Raw genomic sequence first — 21,321 nt, 5'->3', positions numbered from 1 at the left:
ACACCATGAGCCCCAGGGATGTCACACCAAACCTGCTCCACCTGTGTGTGTGTGTGTGTGTGTGTGTGTGTGTGTGTGTGTGTGTGTGTGTGTGTGTGTGTGTGTGTGTCTGTGTCTGTGTGTGTGTGTGTGTGTGTGTGTGTGTGTGTCTGTGCGTGTGTCTGTGTGTGTGTGTGTGTGCGTGTGTCTGTGCGTGTGTCTGTGTGTGTGTGTGTGTGTCTGTGTGTGTGTCTGTGTGTGTGTGTGTGTGTGTGCGTGTGTTTGTGCGTGTGTATGTGTGTGTGTCTGTGCGTGTCTCGTCCCAGTGACGAGGACGTGCGTGTATGACGCGCTGGAGGAGGAGATATAAACACACCTGCAGCGCAGCTCTGCTTCAGTCCACCACAGAAAGACGCCGCTTGGCTTCCTTCCTTCCTTCCTTCCTTCCTTTCCTCCTTCCTTCCCGTCGCAGCGCGCATCCCCTGCCTCAACACGCACGGTCTCCGCCGGCTCGTCATGGAGGCGCCGTCGTACCCCTTCAGCGTCAGTTTGATCGGAGTGCTGCACAAGGAGAAGTGCAAAGTGAGCGTCATGTCTTTGATCCACATTCCCAATCTGCGCTTCTCGCGTGCTTCATTTAGTGCGTTTCTCTTTCCAGATGTACATGACCTCCGTGCTCTGGTCGGACCAGACTGAGATTGTGGTGTACAGGACGTACCCGGATTTCAAGACCATGCACGTACGTGTCAAATGCTGTACATCTCGTCCGTGTGTGGCGCGCGCGTGCATGTGTGGTCGTTGGTTATTAATAACAGTTCTGTTGCGTTTCCTTTCTCACAGAAACAACTGAAGAAAGCGTTCCCAATGGCCCACAACACGAAGCACTCCGACAGAATCCTTCCCAAGTTTCGAGGTGCGTGTTGGTCCATTACAGCCGCAGCGCACGCGCGTTAAGGTCGTGACTTCTGACGCGTCCCCTGTGTTTCAGACAAAAGGGTGACGGCCGGCAGCCAGAAGAAAGGGCCAACCCAGTCTCTGCAGCGGCTCAGGTTCTTGCAGAAATATTGCAATAAACTTCTGACGTGCGACCCGCAGGTCTGTCAGTCTGCAGACCTCATCCAGTTCTTCCGACCCAGAGAAGAGGACCTGCAGCCGGAGTTCAGCAAGAACTGGTAGGCTGAACATATTTATGGTCAATTAGAAGACATTCTTCAGTCCTTTTGGGCCCATTGAGCCAGAACAAACACTAAAGTGAGCAGTGATATTTTAAAATATACCTAAATGAACCACTAAAGCAGATTATATGAAACGTGCTTGGAAATAAGGAAACAACTTCTTCATCCTGGTTTTTCTTATACTGGTAAAAACAAAAGTGTATAGTACAAGATTACTGTATTTTTTTTTAGCATACAAATGTAAAAGGCTTGAACAAATAATGTGAGTTTCTCTGCAAGCATTGGACCTGGATCATGTTAAATGCTGAAGGATCCTTTAAAACACAACCTGGTAGATACGTCTGCGTTCCTGCTCCACTAATTAGTGCTACATGCCGACGTTGGGATGAGACCTGTGCATCGAGCCGCTCGGTGAAGAGAAATGTATCTCCAAATTAACCCGCCGCTGTCCTCCTCAGCATCATGATCTTGCCTTCAGACGATGAAGTCCGCGCCGAAGCAGGACCGGTCAAAGGTGGTGGAAACGTGACCCAGCCGTTCGTCACGGAGACGTACAGATGCGTCGCCGCTTACGAGACCAAAGACACCAAGAACAAACCTTTCAAAGTGGTGCTGGACGAAAAAGTCGACGTGCTCATCAAAGACCAAGCAGGTGAGCGAGCGCCGGTGCTCAGTGGCCCATTGTGGGCTGGAGCTCATCAACCCACTGAGGCCGATACATGTTGTGTAACATGTGGTCGTGTCGGTTCAGGGTGGTGGCTTGTGGAGAATGAAAACAAGAAGATGGCCTGGTTCCCTGCCCCCTACCTGGGGAAGCTCGATGATGATGACGAGGATGATGAGGAAGATGATGTAAATGGAAGCCCTGAACAAGGTATGTGCACAGATGCTGTTTCAGTTGTCCTCAATCTCGAGACCTTATTAGACCATCAACGCTCGGCTTATTTGCATAAACAGTGCACGCCTCGGTGGGTAAATGTCCGTCACCATTCTCTGATGTATTAAAGTCACGTCTTTCCCTTCAGGAGTGATGTACACTACGGTCAAGAGCTACAAGGCCACCAAAGATGACGAGATAACCGTGGCCATCGGTGCAGTGGTGGAGGTCCTGCAGAAGTCTGCCAACGGCTGGTGGCTCATCAGGTATTTAAGACTTTGGCTGAACTTTGTAAACATCCTCCCAGCGGCGTTAAAGATGGCGTGTCGCAACGACATCCTCACAATTTTAACCTCCTCCAGAGTTGAACCCCGCCTTCTCGTTTCCAACAGGTACAACGGTAAAGGGGGCTACATCCCCACCATGTACCTGAAGCCCTACAACTACCCTCATATCCGCATGACAGGCAACCAGCCGGATCGCCGTTTCTCCTCCCCAAACCAGATCCTTAGCCCGACTCTGCAACTGCAGTCCAACCAGCTCAGCCTCTCGCAAGGAAACCTGCCGCAACTCAGGTCTTCCTCCCCCAAACTGCTCCCTATGCCCGGGCAGCAGAGATCTCACTCTCTGGACATCTCGTCTGTACAACTTCCCGATCCGCCTGCAGCTCACACCGCTGCCTACGTTGCCACCTCACCCACGACTGCAAAGTGCTACCCTCCACCTGCAATCATGGTGGAGATGGACGGAGAAGAGGATCAGCGTGGCATGAGCCCGGGACCAGATAGCGACGGAAGCTTTTCGATCTACAGCGACGGAAGCGATGACCTCAATTCTTCCTGGACGAGCTCCTTGTCCTTCAACCTGAGCAAAAGCTACCACGAGGAACAGCTGCGTCGTGTCAGCCACACGCCTCTCCCTATGGGGGGCAACTACCTGAGCCCGACAAGCATCACGGAGGGGAGACTGGTTCCCAGTGTCTCCGAACCCAACCTCTACAAGGGCCCGACGTCACCGAAGGTGCCGCCCAGACCGCGGGCTCAGGAGATCCTCACCCGGTGCACCACCGTCACCCGCAAGAACGCAAGCAAAGACCCACTCAAACCGAGATAAGTGTTCACTGATGGGGAGCTGATCTCTGCTGTGGCCCAAGGATGTAGTTCTGCTAATCACAATTGAATTGAGAAATTAAACTAACAAATAAGACTGACTGGAGACATGATGCAGAGTAGTCTACTAACACATAAACAAGATCGATCAGTAAACACTCATAACTCGCCTCCTTTTTCCAAACGGTCATATTTTCCATACTGGAAACCTTGTTGTGCCTTAAATGCATTTCGACTGTTTTTGTGAGGGCATCTAAAGTAAATGTCTAAAGTGTGCAGGTTGTTCTACTTCCTGCTTAAGCCTGTGAAGCAAAGGGATAAATACTCTGAGTATACGCTCCAGTCTGACCATGTTACTGATGTGTTGATGTTACTGCAACAAATAAAACCTTTTTTGATAACTTGATTTTATCTTCGAATGTCTCTTTTTGTTGTTTTCAGTCTCATCACAAGTATGTTGATGTATTAACGGTTTCACCTCCACACTCATGCTCAGTTAAGAGCAGATTAATGGTTACAACCAGTAGAAAATGCCAGATCAACCTTTAGAAGGTCTAGACAGCATGAAACACAATGGCTCCTAAATGGAATCAAACTACATTTAGAGGTCATTTGAAATGGGACTCAATCAGACCTGCATTTATGGCTCTGATAATGGGCCATTAACTCGTCAATTACTGGTCTATTCCAAATAAAGTTATTGTTTTCTGTTCTTTGGCCTTACTGACCAAACAAAGGATCACCACCTTGTTTCCACTCGGCACTTTTCATGAATAATATGGTGCTATAAATTAAATGCTCGTCAAATCACAAAGAACAGATTTTATTTATAAACATTTGTAGTCATTGAATATAAAATGCACGTGGTTGTATATGAAACCAGCTGGTATCTGCAGTGGGCGAACAATGTTTATGCAGCTCAGTCGACTTCTTTTCTTCCCAAATGAACTTTGTTTGAGCAAATCAGGCTGCGTACGTTTTCTATTAGTAATTCTGCTCAAACTCTGAATGATAAAAACAAAACTGACGCACAATCAACTGTCAAAAGAAAAGAAAAGAAAATGTTTCCGAGCTGCTGAGCTGGGGATGCACAAAGAGGCCTATCGCGTTCGGCTCTCTGCCGCTCCACTTCGTGGTCTTTGGGGAGTGAGCATGCAGATCCGTCAGCTGGAGAAAGTCTGGCGTTGTAGAACGGAAGAAACCGGCAGACATTTCATCACTTTTACTGTGGTTTGATCTTCTTCCAGGTCTTCCTCATCTGAGCTCTCCTCACTTTCAGAGTGGTGGTTTCCATTTGTTTTGGCGCTCCCTCCGTTTTCTACTGACCCTTCGTTGGTGGAGGCTTTCTTTGAGGCACTGACGTCATCGTCCTCCTCCTCTTTTTCTTTAACTGGGCAATGTGGATCGTCACCTTGTCCGTCATCACTGTCATCGCCATCTCGTTCCTCCTCATCGCCTCTTTCCATTCCTTTCTCCTTTTCAATCATAAAGAACGGCTGTGCAAGAGGAGTGGTATCCATGTCTTCATCTTGGCCCATGCTAGACAGGATAAACAAATACAAGAATCAGTCATAAGCTGCATGAATGCTTTCATAAGCTTTCACCCTTCATTGAACTTGGATATACAGAGAATGCTGCTCGGCCACTTTTCTCCCTTCTGTATTCACGTGAGCCGACAGACTCTGTGACCTCGACATACGTGTTGTGTTTGACCCGCATGCATTAAATAGTTATATATTTGTACACACACACCGAGCAGAGGCAACACAGTTGCACTGATTGCTCTTCTTGCGGTGGAGAAAGCTGAAGATACTGAGCTCTCAGACCGGTTAAATAAAGAGGTTAAATAAAGAGTGTGAGGCTCTAAATGGAGTCAGTCAGAGCACAGCAAAGAAAAAAAGGGTTAACTTCTGGTGCAACGTGTCATCGTCTAACCGGCTGCACCGTGTTGGCGTCTGAAAAGGCCTTCGAATGAGTCTCGTCTCACTGGCACCACAAACCACGCAGCCCCATCAGCCCCGTGTTCGCCCTGAGCCTCACCTGGACGGCGCTCCGGCCACTCTCATCTTCTGCCACATGTAGTTCAAGAACATGGACGCCTGCAGCAGATTGCCAATCCTCTGCATGTGTCTCTCTGTGGGGGGCGAGTGAACAGACATTCAGGAACCAGAGATCGCTTCCACACAATACTTTCATGTTTACATCCGCTTATGAACGACACTCGTCTTGTGGTTATGTTTTGACCGACACGCAGAAAGTAAAACTAAGGAGTCACTCTTGAACACATTCCTCCTCTTTGCCAGTCAAAGCCTTGCTGGCAGATTCGTGCTTTGGTTATACTCACAGTTCACTGCATCTTTCAAATCTCACAAACCCTTCTTTGTCCCTGTGTGCCTAATAACGACACACCTATCTAATTAAAGGAGGGTCAAAATAAAGCTTCTAGCATCAGATGTGCTTTCGACAGGTGTCGTGTTCTGTGAAGCCTTCACAGCCTTGAAACAGGTGGTTTCTTCTTGTTCTTGCTTTTGGAAACTGAGATGATGCGGTCGTTGTTATTATGTCCCACTTTATTACCTATTTATTTGAATATTTTCTATATTATCTGACATCACCTTAGCAGGAACAGTTATTTAGTTTTTGTCTCGTGACATCTGGAGAGGAACCACACACCTGTGTATGGGATGAGTCCCTCGAGGTGGGTTCGGGCGCCCTGGTACTGCAGCAGCTCCTCGGGCGGCAGGTGTGTGAGGAGCACCTGTAGGACGGCCTGGGCATCCTGACAGTTTCTGGCGTTGGTGTTCCACACAGCACAGTAGCGCAGGAGTGACTCTGAGTGGCGTTGAAGTCAGAACGGGGCCAGCGGTGATGGTGGAGAGGAGACGAGACAGACGTCATTAGTTTTATTTTAACTTCTTTTTCTTCACGTTTAGACATTTATTTCCCTTGTTTATGTATTCATCATTAAAAAGGATGACGCCTTCTTAGATGGAAGCAACGTGCCCCTCCATCGTTCTCCCACTGGGGGGAATGAGGTGAATCCTCTTGGTGGGATACAAACTGTGAATCAATAACACATATTTACAACATTCATCCGTTACCTTTCTGATCAACTCGTAGTTTCAGGACTGTCGTCTCCAACAGCTCGTGGCTGTTCTCCACCTGGCGGATCGCTTGAAGCAAGAGAGAACGTAGTCTTTAGTGCATGTGGCCTTTAGTGCATGTGGCCTTTAGTGCATGTGGCCTTTAGTGCATGTGGCCTTTAGTGCATGTGGCCTTTAGTCCATGTGGCCTTTAGTCCATGTGGCCTTTAGTGCACGTAGCCTTTAGTCCATGTGGCCTTTAGTGCACGTAGCCTTTAGTGCATGTGCATGTGGCCTTTAGTGCATGTGGCTTTTAGTCCATGTGGCTTTAGTGCACGTGCCCTTTAGTGCACGTGACCTTTAGTCCATGTGGTTTTTAGTGCACGTGGCCTTTAGTGCATGTGCGCGTGGCCTTTAGTGCATGTGCACGTAGCCTTTAGTGCACGTGGCCTTTAGTGCACGTGACCTTTAGTGCATGTGCATGTGGCCCTTAGTGCATGTGGCCTTTAGTGCACGTAGCCTTTAGTGCATGTGCATGTGGCCTTTAGTGCACGTAGCCTTTTGTGCACGTGGCCCTTAGTGCACGCGGCCCTTAGTGCACGCGGCCTTTAGTGCACGCGGCCTTTAGTGCATGTGACATTTAGTGCACGTAGCCTTTAGTGCATGTGCACGCGGCCCTTAGTGCACGCGGCCCTTAGTGCACGCGGCCCTTAGTGCACGCGGCCCTTAGTGCACGCGGCCCTTAGTGCACGCGGCCCTTAGTGCATGTGACATTTAGTGCACGTAGCCTTTAGTGCATGTGCACGCGGCCCTTAGTGCACGCGGCCCTTAGTGCACGCGGCCCTTAGTGCACGCGGCCCTTAGTGCACGCGGCCCTTAGTGCACGCGGCCCTTAGTCGTACGGTGTCATTTCAATAGAAATGAACCATCTAGCATTGAGGAGCCTTTGGAAGAGCAAAGTCACCGTTACTGAAACATCTTCCTTGAAAAGATAAACGTCTCACTTTTTTTAATTATGTATAATTATAGAATAAACATTGGTGGGTGGAAACTGACATGAACACCTTTAGCAAAACCTACATGTGCATAGCTGAGCGCTCTCATAACTAGGTGTGATGCAACTTTGGATTTCCATAGAGAGCTAAGAACGCCTTTTGTTTGACACCCACTGAAGGACACGTCGACGGATCCTCCGCCTGAAGTTATGTTAACTACTACAACATAAAATCAATATGTACAAAAACAACAACTCCAGAGTCGGTGTCTCCAAGAACCTTTTTGACTTGTGCCCCCTCCCACTGTGTTGTGGGACGTGGTTAACAAAATGTCACTACTGGGAAAATAAGTCTGGGACATGGGACGAGACAAAAGTGTCTTTTTGTTGTTTTTATGAGTAATCGTTGCCACGGCAACCTGCTTCGTCAGCATCAAAACTCTTGAAGAGGAACGGACGTCCACAATGAGCGATGACTGATTGACGAGATAACGACAGGTGAATTGTCGAAGGACAGAGATGCAGCGATAACACACTGGAGAATACTTTTACACACATGAAGGGTTAAAGAGTCTCTTTCTGCCAGCACAAGTACCTTTGATCACGGTGAGCACTGTGCGGGGCCGGTCCAGTGAGATGGCGAGACCGAGGGCCTTCAGATACTTCTTCTCATGGAGCAGGTTGGACAACTCCTGCTGCCTTCAGACACACAGACAGACACGCTAAAAGATTTGTCCACGAAAATAAAACATCCTCGACTATGGATAGAAAGTGTCTACTAAGGGTTGACAGATGAATATATAAATCACATTAACTGGAGGTTTCAGCCCTTCAACTTTCTCATGAAACACAAAGTCAACGTACAAAAGAACTTCTACACATAGAAACATCTTCTTTCACAGCAATAACGAGTTCCAACATCGTGTTGTTGTTTCCCATGGTGGCGTCAATGTGAACACTAATGTCGGAGTTCCTCCAGGAGCTTACTTCAGTATCTGATCCTCCTGCTTCGCCTGCTCCTCCGCCAGCTCCACCTCAGTCACATCCTAGCAGTTGACAAAAGACAACATGTTCCTGAGAAAGGTCACAGCTAGAGTTAAAGGTCAGCTCAAAATAACCAACTAGATAAGATGTGGACAACATATTTAGTAAAAGGTTTCCTCAGAAGGTTAGATACAAAAAGACCAAAATAAATAGTGGATGTCACCTCCTTTCTAGATGGATGCAAATACTGACCCCACAAACCAGAGGTCAAGTGATTAAAGGTCATCGAGTTGTTAAAGAATAATCAGACATTTTTATTTCCTTTCCTTTAGTGATTTATTAGTATAGTTTGACTGCTAATCGAAGCAGCTTCATTCTCGTTGAAGCACATCTCACTTACCACCCACACGGTGATGTTGGAGTCGGCTGAACCCGTCACCATCTTGTCATCCTTGCGGCTGGCGTGGAGACCCCACACTTTGTCCTGGTGGGCGTCCAGCGTCTTCACGCACTCGTTGGTCTTTATGGTCCACAGCTTTACTAAACCATCCGAGCCACTAAGGACAGAACACCGGTCCACAATAATGCAACAAAATCTATACGCCATGCTAAATCTAATGAGGATGTTGGTTTATTGTATACTAACTGCAATTAACAGTCTACTATAATCATTATTAAATAATAATGTTGTGTGGGTATGGGACACAGCTGCTGTGTTTTCCTATTTTATATAATTTTCTAAAGGTTTGCCATCTGCAGTCAAACACAAGAATAGAAGATTGCTTTCACTTTTTTTCTATCGAGTATGAATAGTCTGCTTGAAATGGATCGTGGCAATCAGATGAAATATGATAAGCACACATGAGGGTTTGGAGCTCACGTTTCCTGATGCACAGCACAAAGTGAGGGTTTGTTCAAATGAATTGACAAAGCAAAGTGTTTCAGAAACGAACCGTTAATGAAAAAGATAACATGTTTATGGAGAAACGCTTTGCATGAAGGTTACCTGGTGAGCAGCTGAGTGCCTCGGCTCACAAAGACGACCTTCAAAACCGACGCATCGTGACCCTCAAATGTCTAAAAGAAAAGTAAAAACACAAACAAACCACATCATTTGTACTTTAAAGCCACAACAATATCACAATTAGTCAGCTGTATGGGGAAATAACTCACTCGTAACTGTATTTGCATGAAAAAGGACACCGACAAGGACGATCCATTACTGCACAGCATGTATGGTATGCATGGATGCGTGGTATGCGTGGTATGCGTGGTATGCGTGGTATGCGTGTATGCGTGGTATGCACGGTATGCACTGCATGTAAACGGCACTCTGACACGTGCACACTTCTCGGGTCCCACCTTGAGGCAGCTGAAGTCTTGCAGGCTCCACAGTTTGGTGACGCCGTCTGCGGAGGACGAGGCCAGCACTTGGTCGACAGGTGAGAAGCAGACGGCCCAGACGCCGCGCCGGTGGCCCCTGAACACCCCCAGCATGCCCACCTCCACCTCCCCTGCCAGCGACCACAGCTTGGCCGTGCGGTCCTGGGACCCCGTGGCCAGCAGCTTGTCATTGGGAGACACAGCAACGCTGTTTACATCCTGGAGGAAGCAAGGGCAGGAGATGAGGAGACAAGGAGACGAGGAGACGAGGAGACACTTTTTCAAGTTAATGAGATTTTAGTCAATGCAAGTTTGAGGGAAGGAACTTTATTGGACATGAGTAGTTTTCCTTTAGGACTTTCTACCAGAAATCTTTTGGATTAGCTGACTGGGGGTCAGTGGTTAGCAGGTTCAATGCCCGCTCACCTAGTCCATGAGTCCTTGAGCAAGACACTTGACCCTGAATTGCTCCCTGTAGCTGTGTCTTCGGTGTAAGTCGCTTTGGATAAAAGCTTCAGCTATATGAAATGTCATTTAATGTAATAAAGACAATATCATGTTGGGCTAAAATAAATAATAAACCCTTTCTGGCAGAAAGCCCAAATCTTCTATGTGTAAATGTATTTGAAAAGGAGTCTTGCTGGGAAACAAGTGACATTTTTCTTCTTCTTTTTCAACCATGTGAAAATAAAATTACATTTCTCACAAATCTTTCTTCTCACAGCGCCGCCTGAATGTTTCACACGACGACCAAAGACGAGTTATGTAGCAGTGCTGCTGATTGACAGCTCGTCGTATCTCACATCTTGTGTGTAGTGTGGAAATCTTAGCGTGTTAAAGCTCGGCATCGCAGGGGTTTCCCAGCTGTAACCAGTTCCATTTTTCTGCACTTCCTTAAGTTAAGAGTCACCTAGCATGGAACAGTGAACAAAGAGATAGCTGAAACCTGGGGGGGGGGTTTCAGATAAGGGAAGTGTATGTTGTAAGCTGCTAGCAGGAAGAAGGCATAAAGTTACAGACTAAAACTGAACACTCATCTGTGAAAGTCAGACACATTAGCACTCTCATTACAGTCATGCATCCAAATTCCCTGGGGAAAAAAACAATATATATAATCCAGCCGTAACCTGATAGGATCTTGTTCCGTGAATAAATGTTAACTACTTCCCAGAAACAGGGGATTAGCAGGAGTACGTCAGCGCATGAGACGACAGAAAAACCCGATGACAAAACTCTTTCTGCAGCGCATTTATGATGCAGGAACCAGGAAATCTAAAAGAAAAACTAACAACATCTCAAACTCCCTCCGGCTTTGATAGAAAGAGGATGCGAGGTTTAAACAGCCAGACAATCTAAACAATGCGTGCTCCAGTTATAAAACTACACCAATGCACAAATGTTGACAGTTTGCCAATCATATTGTAATGTGTTAAGTGTAGACACACCCTGACGCACCTTGTTTATGCACTTAGTTTAACATCTAATTATTATTGTTGCCAGGACAATGTCTGTTGGCTCCTCAGTACCCTTAACTGGCTGGTAGAGGGCGCAAGAGGGAGGCTGAATAACACAGGGCAGCCGAGTCCTGCAGAGCTAACAGCTAACAAGGACAACACAGCTAACAGTTTGTGTTCATTGGAAGTGGTTAACAGTCAACATGACACGTTATACAGTGAGCAGCAGTTTAGCTGTACGGAGCCAGATGTGTCTGATCTTGAAGAAACGTTACTTTCTTGATTCTTGTTGTTCTGAGTTTGTTCTCGTGGTTGAATTCACTTAATGTAAGTCGCTTTGGATAAAAGCATCAGCTAAATGTAACGTAATGTAACGTAATGTAACGTAACGTAACGTGGTCATCGCAGACACGTCTGGCTGAGAACTGCATTCTACTCAGTGCACTCTTCTACTTTTATTTGAAAGTGTGGCTGTTTTAAAAAGTCTGCACACACTTATCATCTCGGCATTCATTCATGAAGATCGACATATGGAGGTGATAAGAAGGTGCTAGAATGTACTTTTATCTTTGGACTTAGATATTCAGGGGACTTGGATTGATTGATACATGCCCCAACCTAAAATGAATTCTAATGGTATCTAATGGCGGACATGTTGCCCTTTTCTTCTTCCTGAACTGTGAGCGTTGTGCTCGTACCTTGTCGTGTGCCTTCTCCGTGGTGCGGGGGGTCAGCTGATGCATGTCCGCTCCTGTCGTAGACAAGTCTGCTGGTAGATCCCACACCTTCAGGGTGCAGTCCTGACTGCCGGACGCTATGAAAGATGCTTTCATCCTGGCCACAAAGATGGAGAATCATTACCGTCACACAGACTCATTAATGTCCTTCAATTTACGACCAATTTGTGCCGGCACATGTGACCAGAAACACGTGCCTGCAGGAGCGTTACCTGGAGCAGGTGATGGAGCCCACAGCGTTCGTGTGGTTGGAGCCCTGAGCCACACAGTGCACCTGACCACTGTCACTGTCCATCTGCCACACACGGACGGACCGGTCCTAAAGGCAGAGACACAACGCGCACCGTGAAACAGGAACTGATGATCAGGAGAAATCACACGACCGCATCGCAACACTTTTACAAACCGAACACATTTCTAACTAATTCACTAAACGTGGCACGAGGTGGAAGAAATGTGGATTAATGTTCCCAGGTAAATAAATGAATGTTATAGCTTAAGCGAGCTTCAATAAGCCTCTATTTATAAATATCAAACTGAATAACCCTCCACACACTCTGCCCTTTCCAAGCAGATCCAAGGTGGCCTTGAGGAAGTAAAAAATATTCTTTTTTTCTACTGTAGAAACATGGCGGTGGACAACAATTGGTAGTTTCAGGTCATTATAAACTAATGTACACATAGTTATGAATATTAAATGACACATCTGCCAATACACCCCCTTCATTCTACACACTGCTCATTTGGTGTTTTCCTTAGTTTCGAGGGCTGGAAGGTGTGAAGATGAGCTCACCTTCGAACAGCTCGCAAAGAGAAAGCCCTTCTTGAACACGTCCAGTGAGAGGACAGTGTCTGTGGACAACAAGCAGACACAGAGCAGATCATCTTCTCTGCAACCGGCTCAGCAAGTCAGTTTGACACCATGAAGCTGCGATAACTCGATTGCATCAGATCTGGATTCTAGTTCCTCTAATGACAGCTTCAATGTTAACTAACCTGCTATGGTTCATAGAGCCCGTGTGGCTGGATGTTGCTTTATTACCCATTTATTGTAAAAGTCTTTTGAGTTGAATTTGCTATTGCATGTAAAAGCACTTTGTAAGTTTGTTACACTTCAAATAAAAAAGTTATTCATATTTCTTTCAGCCTCAATACAAATCAAACTTATTTTTCTTAGAGACCAACTAGTATTACCAGTGTTAATATATTTGCAATCGTTTCAAGATTAAATAAATGTATAATATTAACAACAAAATATTAATTTTTGGGGAAGCTTTCTGCCCTCTGGTGATTAAATAAACACACTGCGTTGTGTGTTGTACATAAAGTGTACTTGTATACACACGCTGCCCTCTGCAGGTTACTGACCTGTGTGTCCGTAGAGGATCTGGCAGCTGTTGGTGAGCAGCTCAAACACCTTCAGCTGGCAGCTGTTGGTGGCCACCACGATGTGGCTGTCCCCTTTACCCACAAACTTCACGTCCAGCACTTCGTCGTTGTATCCCACAAACTGGGAGAGTGGACAGAGGGCGAGGGCGTCCATTAATTGTAATGTTCTAAATATTAATAAAAGAAGCCCTGAATGGCCGTAGTCTGTAGTTTGATGATCACGTTGTATAGAACAATGTGCGAGGTACAAACACCTCAGTACACACCTGCTGCTGTGTGGTGAGACCAGGTAGCTGGTAGAGCACAATGTTGTGCTCCGCTGTGACTGTGGCCAGTCTGGAGGAGGCAGGCAGGAGAAGGAGGTACGTCAGTCTGCGGGGGTCGTCGTCCTTCTCTTCCTCTTCCTCAGAGAGGGTCTGGGCGTAGACACAACGCGCCGTGCTGGCTTCCCACACTCGCATTACACCTACAGGGGAAGAAGGGAGGAGAGACATTTAAAGAAAAGCTTCGAGGTCACAAAATCTTTATTCACACACGGAAACACAGGTTAGATGTTCGGGAGAACTCGAGAAGCGAACCTTTGCTGCCCGCTGTAATGAAATGCAAGTCTTTGCTCTTCACTCCAATCTGAGACAAGTCCTCATTCTCAGGCAGCAGCACAACACCCTCCACGGCCTGCCGACAAAGACAACGCACACAGAGAATTAAGCTTTCGAATTGTGTACAAATCAAATAAGACCGGAATATCCCCCGATGTCTCACCTCGTAGACCGGCACAGTTCGCTTGGCTTTTTGAGCCTTCAGGTCCCACACTGTACAGATCTTGTCTCTGCCAGAACTGCAAATAAAGATCGGCACACGATTACAGCAGAGGAAGAAAGAAAGCACTCCCCATTAGATGTCCCTAAAGGTTTAGCCGCTGTGAATAACAGCCCGTCCATTGGGTGGCTGAGTGTACGCTACCTGACCATGGTGCCACCATCGGGACTGAAGCTGAGGGAGGTGACAGCGCTGTAGTGGCTCTTCAGAACACACACACACTGACTGGAGCGCAGGTCCCACAGCCGAATGCCACAGTCCAGGGAGGAGGAGAAGAGCTGCAGCCTGCTGATGTCTGGGTGGAACTGGACCAGGCTGCGAGGATACACACCAGAATGATACTGAATGCTCTTATTTGACACTCAATAAGAGTAACCTACAACTTGTTATTGTAATCCACCCACAAAAATGTTAACACTATTTTTTTCATATTAGAATATCTGAAAATCAGATTTGACTGGCCTTCAAACCAGTGGATTATTTATTGATTTATTCACTGATGAATCTTCATGAAAAACCCATTTATGTATTCCAAAATAAGACAAAAAGGGAGAACAAAGAAACGACTTCTGATATTACATATTTAGTGTTTGAGACACATTTCAACTTACTGAACAACGCCAGATGAGCCTTTAAGGTTGTGAGTGCAGTACTGCTTCAATACATCCCAAAGCTTTATTGTGCCATCACAGCCACCTGCAAGACAACAAGTAGACACACACTGACACGCGCACCATGTAGCAGAGATCAGGCAGAAACACAGTACACAAAAGACTAAACTTATTGTCAATAATTGCTGACCTGTGGCCACGAGTGTAGAGGTGGGGTCAAAGGTCATACTGGCCACAGGAACTGTGTGAATGGCCCTCCAGGAGCGAGTACACTGAGCTTGCCTCCAGTCCCACTGCTTCAGCAGCAGAGCTCTGCTAGCTGTGACCAGCATCTGTGTTGGAGGGCAGACCAGAGACGTGTGGCCTGAAGACTTTCTTACAGACTGAGAGAAGAACCTCCAGAGAAATGAAGTCTGACTGAAGTGATGACGGCAAGTGTTTGCTTTACCTCATCGTCACAGCTGAGTGCAAAGGATGTGATGTCCTCTTGATCATCCTGTAAATTACAATATGGACGGATATTTTTGAATCAGCAATATGATACAAAACAAAGCAAATCTTTACATTTAAGAAGCTGGTACCAGAAAATGTTTAACATGCTTTGTTTACTAAATCACTTTCTGTTAATTCAGCATTTTAGGTCAAATTATATTACCAATGCTATACATATTTAATTAATCATAAACAAAAATCAATAAAAAATGTGATTAGCCTACATAACGCATATACATTACTTACATTTAGCAATAAAGTAACAAGTACGTATGTAGGCATGCAACACAAGCTCTATTGTGCTGGTCATTGTTCTGACAGTGGGCTTCTAGTTTGAAACATATCAAAGACTTATGGCTCGGCCCTTGAAAGGTAACCTGTACTGTATCTTACTGTAACTCAGTACTCACGTGCTGAACACTGTGGACAATCTTCCCTGTGCTGATCTCCAAAACGTTGACACGAGATTCACAAGTGCAAAAGATGTACTCTTCATCTTTGCTGATCTGGAAAACAATCAGACAGAGAGGTTGAGGCCCATGTATGAGAGGTCAGGAGGTCAGCCCCCACCATGTGTGGCCCTGCAGCAGTCAGTGGAGTCCTTTGAGACCAGGCTGGTACAACATGTTAAAAACACTGATTTTAGCAACACTAAAACACAAGGCAGATAACTCACCTGCACTTTTCCTCCTTTGTAAAACGGCTCAATCTTGCTGTCAACGACATAACTGTGAGGGGAAAAAACATAAATATAACTGTAAGCTGCACACACCATAAGGATGACACTGTAGCCTAGCTTGTGTTAGCCAGCTAGCAAGGTGTGCAGCCCGCACGTGCGACACACCAAACACTTACTTGGTCTTGAACTGAAGGTTAGTATTTGCCATGTTGCTCGCGTTGAATGTCCAAACTTAAATATTTGTGTCAGCTGCAGTGAAGTTAATTATTATTTCTCACTTCACACGTTGGCTGAATACATTCCGCATGTCGGTGGTCGGTACCCGAGTCGCACCCAATGTACGTCATCGGAGCGCACTGAGCTGTGATTGGCCAGGCGGGTTTTGCTCGTAACGCAGCATCTATTGTCAACATGTAAACAAACTTGAATTGCTCTCAACAATAGAGTCAATGCGCGTCCACGCGCACAAGGTCCTGTGGACGCGTGCAGGCTGCGCCTCGGTGCTAGAACAGCAGCGAAGGGACGCGCTCCATGATGAGCCCCATTCTCTGCCTTCGGTTTCCTAATTTTCTGTTTTCATTTGTCTCCACCAGCTCGCGCGCAGGGTCGCTCCTTCACGTCGCGTCAGGAAGGTTCACGTGTGTGTTGCATTGATAACGCGGGCGTGTGTTGCGCGTGTGACATGCGAGTGGACCGATATGGAGTAAACCAGCGCCGGGGATGGAAAGACGATTATCATGGTGAGTGCACAGCTGTTTGTTGTTTATTTACGTGTTTGTCCTATACTAAACAATACTTAATCACTATTAATGTCCTTAATGGGCACAGAGCTACTTTCTCAGTGAGTTCGCTTTCCTTTTTAAATGGTCTTGTATGGGTGTCATAATACTTGTTATTATTAGATATTATAATGAACTAAAAATGCAATTATTTAGATAATGTCAAACATCGTGTGTTATAATTTAGTAATTCTCTTTTTGAAAGATTACAATTGCTTGTTGTTATCAGGTAATCAGTCATATGGCTTTCCAGAACAATTCTGTATTGTCTTCACTTGCTTTTATGTTATAAACATTGTGGACGGGTTGTAGGTATGGAGCCATGTTTTACAGCTGGAGAGAAAATACTCAGCAGCTGGCACAACTATACCCTTCAATGTCTCCCATATAATATGAATATATTGATAACTCAGAATAAAGTATAGTATTTATTGTTGGCCACATCCAGGCGGACCCAGAGGTGTCAACACAGAGTGGGGGCTATGATGTGGAGCTGTTTGTGGACACTCCAGACTACGATCTGGTCTGCACCATATGCCAGGGGGTCCTCAGGTGTCCAGTAAGAGCTGCATGCCACCACATCTTTTGCAAGAAATGCATCTTGCAGTGGCTGAAGAGGTACTGAACATGACATCGATCAATATCACTGAATGAGAACAGTTATAAGTTGTACTCCATTCACTTGTTACTCATGTCTGGCTCATGCAAAGATGAGGACTAACTGTCGTTTATCCCCTAAAGGCAGGAGACCTGCCCTTGCTGCAGGAAGCCTGTAAACTCGAGCTTGATCTTTGTGATGTTTAAGCTGAGCAAATCTATTGGACGCATGAAGATCAAGGTAGGGAATAGAAAATAGAAGTTGTACATTTGCACAAGTTGTAAATAAGTGTAATAAACTTTAGTTGTCATAACGCTCATTTTAGTAATTGAGTGGCTACATTAGTAGTTTGGGACAAAGGAAAACCCAACCAATAACAACCTATACGTTATCTAGCCTTGAAGCTCTGGGGAGGGGGGTCGGTGAAGAGATCCAGAGTAGATTATACCCTGGGTGCTTTAGAAGTTGTATTCATGTTGAATGGTTGCAGTCAATATTGGACGCTGGTCTTTTAATTATATTCTCGGTAGTTATAGTGTGACTAATGTTATTTTCAATAATATACATTATTTTTTAATACATTTCACAAAACAGAATGATGTCCTTTTCACATAACTACATTTTTTGACAGCATCAGTTATTTTTTTCACACACAAAATAAATGTTAAGCTTGTTTATAAGAACCATTTTTAAAAAAAACGTGGTTGAGAAGGATGCTTCGGGCATATATGTAAACCATGTATGTTTGTGTTTCTCTGTATCTGGCCTCTTGCAGTGTAAGAATGAGATCCGGGGATGTGCAAAGACCTTCTCTCTCTCGGAGCAATACTGCCACAGCATGAGCTGTCTGTACGAGCTCATCCCCTGTCCGTACCAGGGCTGCCGGGCACAGCTCCTCCGCAGGGACCTGGACACCCATGCACGCCACTGCGAACACTGGCGTCAGCCCTGCCACATGGGCTGCGGGACGATTCTCTCCCATCGCACCCAGGCTCAACACAACTGCTACAAGCAACTGAGGCAGGAGTATGAAACCAGGCAGAGGAACCACAGGGCCATCGCAACTACCCTGCAGAGGAAGATGAGGAGGATGCAGAGCACCATGACCCACATGAAGAGGCAGATAGGGCTGATCTGTGAAAGCCTGGAAGTGATGGACGATCTGCACGAGGTGGAAGAAGAGGACCTTGGAGAGAGCAGTGGCAACAGTGGGACTCCAATTAGCAACAACAGCAACTGCTGAGGGACAATACTGCTGCCAATTGGCTGCTGCTGTGTATAATTTCGGCATTTGTTAATTTCTTTCAAGGTGTGTGTTTTTAGAATATTTAGATATATTAATAAAAAGAGGGTATTAACAATCTTGTGCTGTAGTTTCATCTTTCTTGTTAATACAGTATTTGCCTTTTACACTCTGATCACCATTCATGAGAATGAATGATGCATCTCTCCAACAAAAAATAAATCATGAGGCAAGGTCAGGTTTTATTTTACTGAATAATGGAAACCAAGGGACAAAACAAATTAGCATAAACAAGTGAATGCATAAATAATATATACATAAAGGCAGAACAATATATAAAATATTGTAATCAGTAATAACCAAATTAAATGTTTGTAATGTTTCAGAACGTTTTAATGTAAGAAGCATCTCTGATAATGTCAGATTGTTTTATTTATTTTAAAATGTATCTCAGACTGGATGAAATAAAGTCGCTACAACTCCAATCAATGTGGCATCGTTGGGTCCAGCCGCTAGGAGCAGCAGTGAGCATGTTTTTGTAATATCGCGATATCGTCTTTGATATAAAAGCCGGCGAGACTTCACGTCGGTCTTCTTCCTGTTGTAACGATCACGTAAGTTGAAGCCAGACTAATCCCTCGCGACCAAAATCGTGGTTTATCTCGCGCATCCTTCTGCTAAACTCATCCGCCGAGTCGGCCTCGCGACTCTTGAATGTGTTATTTATAAACCTTGATAGTATTTACGAGGGCAACGTGGCGGAGTTTGAGATATTATTAAATGTTGAACATGGCGGCGATGCTCGTTGCGAGCTGCATGGCGCGCCGGATGCTCGCTAGCTTTAGGGGGTCGCAGGGGTACTATATGACCTGTGTCTTGTTCCGCAGCAAATGGCGGACGACGCCGGTGGTAGAGGAGGTTTCCGCGGAGGTTTTGGAGGAGGTGGTCGCGGCGGCGGCGGTGGCGGCGGCGGCGGCCCCGGTGGGCCCGGAGGCAGAGGCCGTGGACGCGGCAGAGGCCGTGGCAGGGGCCGCGGTGCCCGGGGCAAGGCCGAGGACAAGGAGGTACGTGGAACGCTCTCTAATGTTTAAATGACTCGTGAAGCTGTGTCCTCTTAACTCGGAATACCACCGACCGGTATTAACCGACGCTCTTGTCTGTTCCAGTGGGTTCCCGTCACCAAGCTGGGCCGCCTGGTGAAGGACCTGAAGATCAAATCCCTGGAGGAGATCTACCTGTACTCTCTGCCTATCAAGGTAAGGAACCACCTTTTAGACAGATGCTAACCGGGTAGCAAAGATAAAGATGTGTCTACTGCATGCAAATAAGTGCATTTTGTGTGTTTGTGACATCCCATTAGAGTCAAAGATACACTTTTTATTGGACCTGGGTCCTTTAACATCAAAGCTCTTTTTTCAAATGTATTTTCCCTAATCTTTAAACTCTTATAAAACATTCCACCACAATAGGATTTTGTAATTTTCTAATCTACAACTTCTACAATGTTGTTGAGAAATTGCTTGTCTTTGCTCATATTGCATGTAGTTGGTCTGACTCTTTTATCCCGACTTACTCCAACATGAGTACAAACTCTGAACAACAAGAAACTAACAAACTACAAACATCCTATACGTGCCACTGAATTGCTCTTTTATTGTACAACATGAGAAAGTTTAATGATTTATTGGGTAAAACACTTAGCTGGTGAATCATGGAGTTCACTAATGGAAATGAAACTCCTGGATTTCTTTTAGAAGTGGTCATTTAAAGTGCTAGTGCTAAAGTTAATTTTCAATATGTTATGCATATGCAGTTAGTTGTATTATAATGAAGTGCATATATGTGGATGCAATACCAAATGTGGCGTCTTGATGCACTGTTAAATGTGTCTTACCTGCAGGAGTCTGAGATCATCGACTTCTTCCTGGGTTCTGGTCTGAAGGACGAGGTGCTCAAGATTATGCCCGTTCAGAAGCAGACCAGGGCTGGTCAGCGCACCAGGTTCAAGGTGAGTCATTAATTGTCTGGTGGTCTTATTTTATGAGTTATGTTATGATCCCATAGTGTTGCTGGTCCAAATGTGACATTGTTGGCGTTTGTTTACAGGCTTTTGTTGCCATTGGTGACTACAATGGCCATGTGGGTCTGGGGGTGAAGTGCTCCAAAGAGGTGGCTACAGCCATCCGTGGTGCCATCATCCTCGCCAAGCTGTCCATTGTCCCCGTGAGGAGAGGTTATTGGGGTAACAAGATCGCCAAGCCCCACACCGTGCCCTGCAAGGTGACTGGTCGCTGTGGCTCTGTGCTGGTGCGTCTCATCCCTGCACCCCGTGGTACTGGCATCGTGTCTGCCCCCGTGCCCAAGAAGCTGCTCACGATGGCCGGTATCGATGATTGCTACACCTCTGCCAGGGGCTGCACCGCCACCCTCGGCAACTTCGGTAAGAGTCCTCGGATGATTCCGTATCTTACGCGGTTTATCTGTTGCTGGTTTTCTCCTTGCTCTGCGTCTCCTTTGCATTGGTGGTTATCAGGAGAGAGACTAGTATTGTAAAACACGGCAGAGTGATCTCATTGTTCCCCTTTGCAGTGCTCAACATGGTTACCAAAAATACTGCAGCTCTATTACACATGGAGCTCCATCTTGAGCAACTCCTCATTGTTTCTTTTCCTCATCAGCCAAGGCCACCTTCGACGCCATCTCCAAGACTTACAGCTACCTGACCCCTGACCTGTGGAAGGAGACCATCTTTACAAAGTCTCCCTACCAGGAGTTCACTGACCATCTGGCCAAGACTCACACCAGGGTGTCTGTGCAGAGGGGTCAACCTGTCCCTCCCCCGACTACCTAAACTTTTTGTACAGAGAATCGTTGAATAAACGTTCTGAAACAAAATGCAACCTATGTTTTTGTTTTACTTGTGCTGAATTCATGAC

General features: G+C 46.0%; 4 protein-coding genes across 5 annotated transcripts; 3 read left to right on the top strand and 1 right to left on the bottom strand.

Annotated features, from left to right (window-relative positions):
- The first annotated feature begins 390 nt into the window (after positions 1–390).
- Positions 391–3,546, top strand: noxo1a (NADPH oxidase organizer 1a). Its single transcript, XM_034539996.1, has 8 exons — positions 391–561; positions 638–718; positions 820–892; positions 968–1,151; positions 1,613–1,806; positions 1,906–2,028; positions 2,180–2,297; positions 2,424–3,546. The coding sequence occupies exons 1-8, from the start codon at positions 496–498 to the stop codon at positions 3,142–3,144; spliced, it is 1,560 nt and encodes a 519-aa protein (XP_034395887.1). The 5' UTR covers positions 391–495; the 3' UTR covers positions 3,145–3,546.
- Positions 3,547–3,947: 401 nt separating this feature from the next.
- tbl3 (transducin beta like 3) lies at positions 3,948–16,146 on the bottom strand. The gene is made up of 23 exons (XM_034539981.1): positions 15,942–16,146; positions 15,763–15,814; positions 15,497–15,592; positions 15,043–15,090; positions 14,785–14,926; positions 14,595–14,679; positions 14,128–14,298; positions 13,927–14,002; positions 13,743–13,839; positions 13,431–13,630; positions 13,144–13,285; positions 12,569–12,627; positions 11,988–12,094; positions 11,737–11,872; positions 9,564–9,803; positions 9,208–9,278; positions 8,602–8,758; positions 8,205–8,263; positions 7,813–7,916; positions 6,242–6,313; positions 5,814–5,972; positions 5,181–5,274; positions 3,948–4,679 (listed from the first exon to the last, which is right to left on the bottom strand). Exons 1-23 carry the CDS (start codon positions 15,971–15,973, stop codon positions 4,304–4,306), a joined length of 2,775 nt encoding a protein of 924 aa, XP_034395872.1. The 5' UTR covers positions 15,974–16,146; the 3' UTR covers positions 3,948–4,303.
- On the top strand, positions 16,141–18,505 carry rnf151 (ring finger protein 151). 2 transcript variants are annotated; one of them, XM_034540016.1, is made up of 5 exons: positions 16,141–16,178; positions 16,359–16,505; positions 16,993–17,162; positions 17,286–17,382; positions 17,918–18,505. In XM_034540016.1, exons 2-5 carry the CDS (start codon positions 16,503–16,505, stop codon positions 18,383–18,385), a joined length of 738 nt encoding a protein of 245 aa, XP_034395907.1. In that variant the 5' UTR covers positions 16,141–16,178; positions 16,359–16,502; the 3' UTR covers positions 18,386–18,505. The 2 variants fall into 2 exon arrangements, with proteins under 2 accessions (XP_034395907.1, XP_034395906.1); XM_034540015.1 differs by lacking the exon at positions 16,141–16,178 and having other exon boundaries at positions 16,180–16,505.
- A 755-nt stretch (positions 18,506–19,260) lies between these two features.
- rps2 (ribosomal protein S2) lies at positions 19,261–21,285 on the top strand. Its single transcript, XM_034540011.1, has 5 exons — positions 19,261–19,449; positions 19,552–19,641; positions 20,286–20,393; positions 20,492–20,825; positions 21,064–21,285. The coding sequence occupies exons 1-5, from the start codon at positions 19,276–19,278 to the stop codon at positions 21,234–21,236; spliced, it is 879 nt and encodes a 292-aa protein (XP_034395902.1). The 5' UTR covers positions 19,261–19,275; the 3' UTR covers positions 21,237–21,285.
- The last annotated feature ends 36 nt before the right edge of the window (positions 21,286–21,321 follow it).

The sequence above is a fragment of the Cyclopterus lumpus genome, chromosome 8, assembly GCF_009769545.1.
Source record: "Cyclopterus lumpus isolate fCycLum1 chromosome 8, fCycLum1.pri, whole genome shotgun sequence".
Taxonomy (NCBI): Eukaryota; Metazoa; Chordata; class Actinopteri; order Perciformes; family Cyclopteridae; genus Cyclopterus; species Cyclopterus lumpus.
The sequence above is the reverse complement of the archived record's forward strand: the minus strand, read 5'-3'. Positions and strand labels throughout refer to the sequence as shown.

What these genes read in the sequence shown, in the direction of transcription:
- noxo1a (XM_034539996.1), top strand. Translation starts at nt 496, where the DNA reads ATGGAGGCGCCGTCGTACCCCTTCAGCGTCAGTTTGATCGGAGTGCTG. An exon ending in AATCCTTCCCAAGTTTCGAG is followed by an intron (nt 893 to 967) that starts GTGCGTGTTGGT and finishes CCTGTGTTTCAG; the next exon opens with ACAAAAGGGTGACGGCCGGC. An exon ending in AAATGGAAGCCCTGAACAAG is followed by an intron (nt 2,029 to 2,179) that starts GTATGTGCACAG and finishes CTTTCCCTTCAG; the next exon opens with GAGTGATGTACACTACGGTC.
- tbl3 (XM_034539981.1), bottom strand. Translation starts at nt 15,973, where the DNA reads ATGGCAAATACTAACCTTCAGTTCAAGACCAA. An exon ending in CCAACATCACCGTGTGGGTG is followed by an intron (nt 8,264 to 8,601) that starts GTAAGTGAGATG and finishes GTCAACTGCTAG; the next exon opens with GATGTGACTGAGGTGGAGCT. An exon ending in AGTGCTCACCGTGATCAAAG is followed by an intron (nt 6,314 to 7,812) that starts GTACTTGTGCTG and finishes TCTTGCTTCAAG; the next exon opens with CGATCCGCCAGGTGGAGAAC.
- rnf151 (XM_034540016.1), top strand. An exon ending in ATCTTGCAGTGGCTGAAGAG is followed by an intron (nt 17,163 to 17,285) that starts GTACTGAACATG and finishes TATCCCCTAAAG; the next exon opens with GCAGGAGACCTGCCCTTGCT. An exon ending in TTGGACGCATGAAGATCAAG is followed by an intron (nt 17,383 to 17,917) that starts GTAGGGAATAGA and finishes GGCCTCTTGCAG; the next exon opens with TGTAAGAATGAGATCCGGGG.
- rps2 (XM_034540011.1), top strand. Translation starts at nt 19,276, where the DNA reads ATGGCGGACGACGCCGGTGGTAGAGGAGGTTTCCGCGGAGGTTTTGGA. An exon ending in GCAAGGCCGAGGACAAGGAG is followed by an intron (nt 19,450 to 19,551) that starts GTACGTGGAACG and finishes TGTCTGTTCCAG; the next exon opens with TGGGTTCCCGTCACCAAGCT. An exon ending in CGCCACCCTCGGCAACTTCG is followed by an intron (nt 20,826 to 21,063) that starts GTAAGAGTCCTC and finishes TTTCCTCATCAG; the next exon opens with CCAAGGCCACCTTCGACGCC.